Source organism: Apteryx rowi, unplaced genomic scaffold (genome assembly GCF_003343035.1).
Source record: "Apteryx rowi isolate R43461 unplaced genomic scaffold, aptRow1 scaffold_1229, whole genome shotgun sequence".
In the NCBI taxonomy this organism is placed as follows: Eukaryota; Metazoa; Chordata; class Aves; order Apterygiformes; family Apterygidae; genus Apteryx; species Apteryx rowi.
Genome location: NW_020447452.1, coordinates 27,371 through 36,536, shown reverse-complemented (window position 1 = coordinate 36,536; position 9,166 = coordinate 27,371). Strand labels below are relative to the sequence as shown.

General features: G+C 65.2%; 1 protein-coding gene across 1 annotated transcript; it reads left to right on the top strand.

Moving 5' to 3' along the window:
- The first annotated feature begins 1,068 nt into the window (after window positions 1-1,068).
- On the top strand, window positions 1,069-9,160 carry MCAM (melanoma cell adhesion molecule). The gene is made up of 15 exons (XM_026092297.1): window positions 1,069-1,209; window positions 3,215-3,427; window positions 3,519-3,729; window positions 3,815-3,885; window positions 4,013-4,100; window positions 4,275-4,454; window positions 4,547-4,674; window positions 4,840-5,002; window positions 5,094-5,215; window positions 5,536-5,674; window positions 5,767-5,888; window positions 5,977-6,112; window positions 6,896-7,037; window positions 7,472-7,589; window positions 8,339-9,160. Exons 1-15 carry the CDS (start codon window positions 1,069-1,071, stop codon window positions 8,366-8,368), a joined length of 2,004 nt encoding a protein of 667 aa, XP_025948082.1. The 3' UTR covers window positions 8,369-9,160.
- Window positions 9,161-9,166: the final 6 nt, after the last annotated feature.

Here is a 9,166-nt window from a genome sequence, read left to right as displayed (position 1 = left end):
CCATCCCAGCCCCTTCTCCGCTGGGATCTGTGGCTGTCTGAGTGCTCTGGGTGGCTGTTTTCACCTGGCTTGGGGGGCTGCAAGCCCTGCCTGCTCCCAGCATGGACGGTCAGGCCCTGGCTGGGTGTTGGGGTTTGCTTTGGGGGGGCGTGGGGTGCCGTTTCCTGCAGCACTGAGTGCGGCCAGGGTTGGCTTGGCTCTGTCCCTGTCTCACCACCGAAGCAAGGGCTGGGCGGGGAGGGAGGATGGCTGAGGCTCGCTGGGGACTAGCAGGCGCTGGATGTGGGGCCGCAGGCTGGGGCTCTGCACCCCTGTTCCTCCCTCCGAGAGGAAGAAGGGGTGCGGGTGATCCTGCTCTGGGAGCCAGGAGCTGGGGTGTCCCGGCTCGTGGAGCGGTGTAGACGCAGGGCGGCATTGCCAGGACGGAGGACAGCATGTGTGCATGTGCCGGGAGCAGGCAGGATCTGCCCGTGGCTGATTTTCCCCAAGTGAGGAACAGAAACCCACGGAAACCTCAAGCATCCCGCTTGTGCTCCCGACCCCTGTCGTGCCCCTCGGCTAGCTGGTCTGTGCTGTGGGCTCTGGGGCCCGGCCGGCCGGGCAGCAGGCGCAGCCGTGCTCCTCGCCGGCTCCTGCAAGCAGGCKCCAGGCTCCTCGCGCACCTCGGCTCGGCGGGAGGCGGCGGAGGGGCTGTGCCGCTCCCCACCCCCTTCCCCGGCTCTAAAAGCAAATCTTTGTTCTTGTGAAGCTCTGGCTGCCGGCCGGCTGTCCTCGAGCCAGATGGAAAGGCACAGGGGCTCTCCTCCCTTCCCTGCTTGCTTGCTGCAGGCGGCCTCTCCAGATCCCTAGGTCTCCCGCTGGAGCTGTGCCAGGTGCCTGGGGTGCATGGCGCGGGCTGGAGCTCGGCTCTGCTCCCTACGCAGCCGCCGGCTCTCCGGCCCTGCCCCGGCTCCCCGCGGCTCTGCGGGGCGTGAGGAGGGTCACCTCGCCCCCAGAGCCTGCTATCCCGGGGCGCCTGCGCCTGGCGCGCCTCCGGCCTGTGCATGAGCGTGGAGCAGGGGCTGCGGGATGGCGGGACAGCTCCGGCTGCGGGARGGCCCTGGTGGCCCCCAGCTGGCAGCGCTTGCAGCGTCGCTGTGGGGCTGGGCGCCCCTTCCAGCCCCCTGCCCGCCCCGGGAGGGCTGGTGCCTGGCTGAGCCCTTCACCCTCGTATCCAGCCTGCCCCRAAGGAGCGGGGGGCCGCGGCCCCCGTGCCGGGCAGGGTGGGGCCTGCAGCGTGCTCGTCCACCTCCGCAAGGGCACTGGATGGGCAGCAGGGACTTGTGCCTCGTGCCAGCCCCGGATGCCTGCCATTCCCCAGCTCTGAGCTCACGCTCCCGGCTGCGTCGCCGCTGGGACGAGGGCCCTCGTGTCGAGCGGGTCAGTTGCGGCAGCCAGCAGCAATCCCTCCCTCGGGGTCCCGGGCTGAAGGGCTAAAAGCCTCCGAGGGGCACAGCCTGGCCTGGCTCCCTGCAGCGCAGAGGCGTCGGGGTTCAGGGGAGGGTGCGGGGAGAGCAGCTTGGGGCACAGCCTGCATCTGGCCCCCCAAASTCGCCTGGGTCTGGGGGGGCCCGGCTGGGCCAGGCAGCCAGCGCAGGTTATGCAGGTGGCGAGGTGCAAAGCTGCCTTTTTCCCCRTGCGCTCGGTGCGGCTTCCTGCCCCTGGTGGGTGCTTATCTCTCGGGCTTTCACCTGTTTTCCCAGCACCTCCTTTCCTGTGCAGTGCTTTGCTTGTCCCTCTTTGTTCGGTGCCGACTGTGCTGTGCCTATAGAACAGGGGAGGGCCAGAAGCTGGCTGATGGGCTGTCCCGGTGCGGCTCGGGGCCTCTGCTGTGGCCGGTTGCGCTTTGGGGCTCTGCTGCCGCATGCCCGCCCCAGGCGAAGGGTGTTTYGTGGGCGCAGCGCTGCCCTTTGAAGCCGTGCCGTGCCTCCCGTGCGAAGCTCGGGGGCTGTCGCTGCGCGGCACTATCAGGGGAGCTGTTGACACAGCTGGTTTCCTCCAGCCCTCTTCTCCCCAGCTGCCGTACCGGGGCTGGGCAGCGGCTGCTGGGCTGGCTGGCCTTGCTCCTGGGCTCGCTGTTGCTGGGGGTCGGAGTGCCGTCCCCCACCCCCCCCGCAGGGCCGCGCGCCAGACTGGCGCTCGCAGACCCCCCTTGCTTTGCCACTGCAGGGCAAAGAGCCCCCGACCGCTCCGGCGGGCAGGCGACGGCGTTCCCAGCRCCCGCTCCGCCTCGGCACGGCCGAGCCGCTGCCTCTGCCCCCCCAGCCCACCGGGAAGCTGCTCCGTTCCCCGTCCCGGATCGATAGCCATTACTGTCCTCTGCCGCGCTGGAGCGTGGCCAGGCGCTCCATTAACGCTGCGGGAGAGCCGGCGGATGGGCAGCGCGGGCGGACGTGGGTGCCGGGGGCGAGCAGGCCGCGCTGCGCGGCGGCGAGAGCGGGTGCCGCGTGCCCGCACCCTGCGGTGGGCAGGCCGCGGTGGGGAGCGGGGCCGCGGCGAGGGGGTGACCTTGGGCGCGCCGCAGGGCTGGAGGCGAAGCTGGGACTCCTGGGCTCGCGGTTCCCACCCGGGTTGCAGGGTCCAAGGTGAGGGGACAAGGGGGGGGGACAGGAGTCCCGGCTGGATGTGGCGGCAGCGGCCGGTGGCGCGTTGCCTCTCTCTGACGCGCCCYGTCGCCTTGCGGGAGGAAAGGTGCTGGGGCCTCCCCTCCTCCGCCGCTGCCCTGCGTGTCCCGTCTTGCCGGCAGGGAACACAGCGCCTCGTTCATGCCCGAGCTCGTGGGCCGCCGCGGGGGCCACACGGGGTGACGTCAGGGGTTGGGTCCCGGGCCGCGGGAAGGCGCCGCCTTTGTGCCGCTGGCGTGAGTCTCCGGCGCCCGGCGCCTTCCCCGAGCTCTGCTGAGCTCCCCGGGCATCTCCTTGCAGGGCGCCCGGCCCTCGGGGCCAGCGAGGTCCCGCGGGTGCCGRTCTGGGGCAGTGGCTCAGCCTGGGGGCTGAGCAGGGCTTAGCACCGCTCCGGGCTCCCTCCCTGCGCAGGGGCAGCTGCTCCCCGCTGTCCCGCTCCCTCCTGGGGGTGGAGAGGGGACGGTCCTGGGCTCGGCTCCCCCCTGGCTTGCTGCCCCCAGCCGTCTCCTCTGTGCTCAGCCTGTTTCTGGGGAAGGGACATGYGGTGACAGCTGCCCTGGGGACCTGGTGTCACGGGGCACTCGCACGGGGGCTTCCCCGCACTCCCCCGGCCCCCTGACGGCCTCTGCCCCACAGCTGCAGCCAGCAAGCTGGAGGTCTCCATGCCGGCGGTGGTCGAAGTGGCGTTTGGGGACACAGCCAGGATCGAGTGCAACTTCTCCATCCCCGGAAACGRTTCCTACACCTCCATCAACTGGTTCTACGTGAGTGCCCACCGCAGGGCGGGACGGCAGCTAGCYGGGGGCTCCCGGCCGGGGCCCCCGCTCAGCCCGGCCTCGCGCCCTCGCCTTGCAGATCGACCGCCGCAACCGGGTGAAGCTGTGCTCCGTGGCGGGCGACGAGCTCCTGGAGGAGAGCGCCGACTACAAGGGGCGGCTGTCGGTGGACGAGGGCAATGCCCTCTCCATCAGCCGCGTCACCGTGCAGGACGCCAGGACCATCGTGTGCCAGGTCGGGGCGGGCGGCCACGGCGCCGGCGAGAACCGCACCGAGCTCCGCGTCTACAGTGAGTGCCGGGGCGGGAGCGGCCGCGCTTCCCGCGGGACCTGTCCCGTCCCGCCTAATGCTTGTGCGGTGGCTGCTCTCTGCAGAAATCCCCGAGGCCCCCGAGATCACAGCCAGCAGAGGCGGCATCTCCGTGCTGAGCAGAGACATCCCGCAGGTGAGGAGAGGCCCCGTGCGGGGCGAGAGCGGGGCATCCCGGCCGGGAGGCGCTCCCCTCTCCCTGCTCCCTGTGCCGGCGGGACCCAAGACCGGCCCCGTGCCCAAGCCTCTCTCTGCCGCCGCAGATCGCCTCGTGCGTGAGCAGGAACAGCTTCCCGCCCCCCAACATCACCTGGCACAAGAACGGGGAGCAGCTGCGGGCGGAGGAGAACAGTGAGTTGGGGACGGGGGTGCCACGTCTCCCCCCGCTGCCTGCTCGTGTGCAGCCCCCCGAGAGAGGGTCCGGGGTGCTTGTGCTAGCCGGGGTCTGGCTGGAGCCTTGTGCCCTTGAGGGACCCCTTCCTCGCCCCGCTGTGGCCTGGGAACAGCCGCTCTCCCCCCCTGCAGAGGTGAAAATCCCGGAGACGGTGACCCGCGAGTCCAGCTGGCTGTACACGGTGAGCAGCAGCCTCTTCGCCTTCGTCACCCGGGAGGACCGCAACTCCGTCTACCACTGCACGGTGCACTACTGGCTCCGGGGGCAGAGGCGCAGCGTGGAGTCGCGGCCTGTGAACGTCACCGTCTTCTGTGAGTCCGGGGCTCGGGGGCCGGGTCGGGGCCGCACCAGCGCGCGGCGGCGGCCCCGCAGCACCGACCCTCCCTGCTCCCTCCTCCCCTAGACCCTGCGCGGCACGTGACGCTGCAGGTCTTGCCGTCCCCGGCGCTGGTGAAGGAGGGGGACGACGTGAAGCTGGTCTGCGAGGCCGACGGGAACCCAGCGCCCGTCTTCAGCTTCTACAAGAGAGAGGTGAGGCTGGAGGGGAAGCAGAGCCCCTTTTCTCTTTGCAGACATCTCGAGTCCTGGCTGTCCCTTGTCGCCCACCCAGAGGGCACCAGGGAGCAGGATCCAGAGCCTGGGATGGAGGGTGCCTGTGTGGGGATAACAGCAATGCTTTCTCCCCCATGCTTGCAGCTGGAGGACAACTGGCAGGACCTGACATCGCTGGCGGACACCAATAGTGGGGTACTGAACCTGCAGGATGTGAAGAAGAACAGCAGTGGCCTGTACAAGTGCCAGACCCTTGACCTGGATGATATGGGACAGCTGGAGAAAGACGTGGAGCTTGTTGTGAACTGTTAGTCAGGGGGGRATGGGACCCTGCCCACCTCAGGATGGGTCACCCAGCCCTTCTGCTTACTCTACCTTGATCTCCATCCCTCCCCTAGATATCGAAGGGGTCAATGTTGAGATGGAGCCACCCTCACCCCTTTCGGAAGGGGCCAACGTGAAGCTGAGCTGCAATGCTGACAGCCCCGTGGCCCTGGACTTCCAGTGGAGAGATGCAAAGGTGAGCAGGTGTTAGRCACTGTCACGCTCAGCTTGGCAAGCCTTGGTTTCACAGCAAGCTGGCTGGAGTTTGCTCCATCTCTCCTAAGAAGCCAAGGGTGGGATCCCGCTTGGCATGGACTTGCAGTGTCCATTTCTGGCTGGTGTCTGCCTCCACTTCTTCTCTGGTCCAGCACTTCAGGGAGATCCTGTGCTTGCAAGCTCCCTTGCTGTGTGTGGAGGGAGGGCTGAGGGTCTCCAGGACGCCTGCAGAGCCCCGCGAGCTGGGTGCCGAGGGGCTGTACTCGGGGCTGACTGCCGYGGGCCCTCCCTCCCTTGCAGGGCAGGAAAGTTGCAGAAGGGAAACAGCTTCTCCTGAACAACCTCACCTTCGAAACCTCCAGCAACTTCAGCTGCAAGGTGACGGCACACAGTGTGCCAGGGCTGGAGAAGAGCAAGCAGGTGGCTGTGGCTGTCGAGGGTAAGAGCTGGCGCGTGCATGGGTGTGCGGCCCCCCCGGGGCAAGTCCTGTCGCCCCTGTGAGCCTTCGGTGCTGACGTGCCCTCCCCGCAGGGAAGCCACGGATTGTGTCTATCAGCTCGCCGCTCTACGTGCGGCAGGATGAGGTGGTGAACCTGACCTGCAAGGCCATTGCTTTCCCCCGGCCCTCCGTGCAGTGGAACATCAACGGGACGGTGAGAGCTGGGGACGGGCCGTGGCCCCTTGAAGGGATTGTGCGTTGCCCCAGACACTGAACCCTTCGCTGCTTCCTCTCCGTTGCAGGCTCATGAGTATGTGGAGAATCAGCTCATCTCCAGCAACCTGACAGTGCGCGTGGACCATGACCTGCTGCGAGCAGGAGCCATGTGCAGGGTCACCAATGCACTGGGCGCCAGTGAGAAGCACATCCAGCTGCTCGGTGAGTCTTAGGCACTTCTCTCTGCCCACCTGCTTGTGGGAGCCTGGAGAAGGGTTAGCGCCCTTCGCACGGGCGCTGGTGTGTGCCGTGCTGCCAGGAGCTACCACGCGCCTGGTGTGGCTTGGCTGAGCTCTCTCTCTCTCCCTCCCTCCCTGCCATTACCAGTGGAGACCATCAGAAAAGGTCAGACTCTGCACTGTGCCGGGTGCATGCATCCTTCCGCCCAGGCTCTGATGGAAGTGTGCCATCAGCAGGAGTCATACCTGCCCCTTGCTGTGGGAAGGAGCCTTGTCTGCGGGCTCCTGTGCTGCACGTGTCCTTTCCCCTCTCTCCCTGCTCAGCAGAGTGGGAAATGGAGACTCCATCTCTGCTTGTTTACACAGCGGTGTACAAGCTGCCTGCTCGCCCTCAGCCTGTAGCTCAGCAGGGCCAGCACGCGTGGCTTCCTGCAGCCCAGGCCCTCTGGGCCAGGAAGCGAAGGGATGGCCTGATGTCTTGCCACAAATCCCTGCGAGCCATGCCCCTAGAGCATGCAGGGGGGGRACGGGAGCAGCCAGTAAAGCATGGCTGTGCGGAAACTGCTCTACCAGAGCACTTCTGCACCACCATCTGCATCCTGCAGGGAGCTGGGGCAGTGCCGGGACCAGAGCCCGGGAGCCCCTGTGGTGCTTCCTTGGGGAGAGGGGGTGTCCTTTCCATGTCCCCAAGGAGGGGCAGCAATAGAAAAGCTGGGGAGCATCTGACTGGGACACGTTTAACCTCCTCCTCTCCTGTTGTGCTCAGATCACAAGACGCCGGAGAGCAAAGGTGTAATCATCGTGGCCATCATCATCTGCATCCTTGTGGTGGCTGTGCTGGGGTCTGTCATCTACTTCCTGCACAAGAAAGGCAAGATCCCGTGTGGCCGCGCTGGGAAACAGGACATGTAAGCACTGCCTCCCACCCTGCTAGCCCGCTCTTGGGGCCAGAGGTGCTCATCATCGCTCACGCTTCCCATCTCATCACATCTGCCACTCCCTGCCCCGACGGGATGGGAGGCAGCAGGGCAGCACCTCGGGGGGGGCACCGCGCTGGGGTCTCGGTGGCACTTGGAGCTTCCCGCAGCTTGGGGGTCCGCACTGCTCCCCCCTTCTGCTCAGGGAGGCGATGAGGAGAACAGCAGAGCGACAGAGCAGCTGAGAGCTGGGTGGCCCCAAACTTCCCCCAAGCTGGAGTCCTATATCCTCTGGCCTCCCTCTGCCCCGGGCCTGCTCCGGAGCATCCCTGAGACGGAGCCGCAGGGCTTGGTCTCGCTCAGCTGGCCCTCTGCCCTCCTTGGTATCTTGAGCATGTCTCAAAACTGTCACCTCCCTCCCGTAGCACAAAGCCAGAGGCACGTAAAGACAAGATTGTAGTTGAAGTTAAGTCAGATAAACTTTCCGAAGAGGCGGGGCTCCTGCAGGGCGCCAACGGCGAGAAGAGACCTGCCGCTGACCAGGTAGGACAGACCGACGTGCGCTGCCCTTCGCCAGGGCTGGGGCCGCTCCGTGGGCTAGGAGCGGAGGTGAGGAGCGCAGAGGGGGTGCATCAAGGTAAAGCTTTTCTCTCGGCGAGCTCCTGTCCCAGCACTCCCAACCCTGCATGGGCCTTCATCATCCATCATCAGTGCTTGGGAGGGGCTGTGGAGCTGGGAAGGGAGGCGACCAAGTCGCTGCTCTCTGCTCCAAGGAGGTTGGGACAGGCCTCCCTTGGCACCTCCTTGGAGTGCGGTGACCATTTCCCACCCCTCTTGATGCCACCTCCTCGAGCGCTCTCCGACGTACAAGCTGGGCTCTCYGGGGGGCCTCTGGGAGAGTGGAGCTGTAGGAACATCACCTGGCCAGGAGCAAGAGCAGAGGGTGCAGGAATGGGCTGTACTGGTGCTTGACTGTCGCTGTGCCTGGGCAGGGCTTTCCACGCCAGCATGTCCTGCCGAGCCATAGGACACAGCGCCTGAGCCAGTTGCAGTTTTATTTGCATTAAGCCAAGAGATAGCCAAGTCCCTGCTGCTCGGTGTGGGTCCCCCACTTGCTGCCCCTTGCCCCAGGGCTAGTGCTCAGCTGGCATATGGTGCCCRAGGCTGGTGGCTCTCTCCCATAGCATTGCTGTCTGTCACACGGATACCTGCAGTAGAGGCCCTGTCTTCCTCCTCACTTCTAACTGCTTTTTCCCCCCCCCCCCTTCCTTTTTTTTGTTGGCGGACTGAAGAGCGAGAAATACATCGATCTGAGAAACTAGAGAGGAGAATCTACTAAGTGCTTTCATCCTTCAAACCTTTCCTGCTCTTGGATTGCCTTGTCCCACCCCTGCTGCAGCGCCTGGGGTGCACGGCCAGAGACGTTTCCCGCAGCGCAGCGCTGAGCCCACGACGCATGGAGCAACACCTCCCTGACTGTGCGTTACCTCAACCGAGGGCTTGCAAGCTGTCGACTTAGCAGCAGCAAACTTGGACTTGCTTACTACTACTACAGACAAGTCATAGGCGATGTTAGAAAGAAACAGTCCATTAAGTTATCTGATGGAAGGATTTGAGCATTTTATTAGGAAATCTGTTCTGTACAAGCGCGGGAAGGTTTTGATGCATTTTACCCCAGACTTGCTCAGAAAAGCTGGCAAAGTTTTGCTTTTACTCAGCGCTCCCTTGGGAGGTCCTGATCGCCTTAGAGGTAGCAGCGTGCAGGTAAGTTGAACGAAGCGTGTAAGTTAAGTGGTGCGAGTTACAGCCGGGTTTGCCAGGCTGCCTAGAGGACACGGGARTGTTGTTAGTTCTTTGCTTTTTTCCTTTGAACTGTTCCTGTCTGGTGGGTTTAGCCCAGCATGTCCTGGCGGTGCTGCGCAGGTAGGGAGCTCCACGAATGGTAGCTGTGATCCTGCTGGAAGCAAGTAAGCGGCAGAAGGAGGACGAGGCCTCAGAGCTCTTGGGCACATACCCAACTGTGTGCTTGAAGGGCTGTGGTTTTAGAGTTGGAAACGCAGCCTTGCTTAGTGAGGGGGAGGGTGTCCCTTTCCCCACGCCCTCAGGAATTGGATCACTTG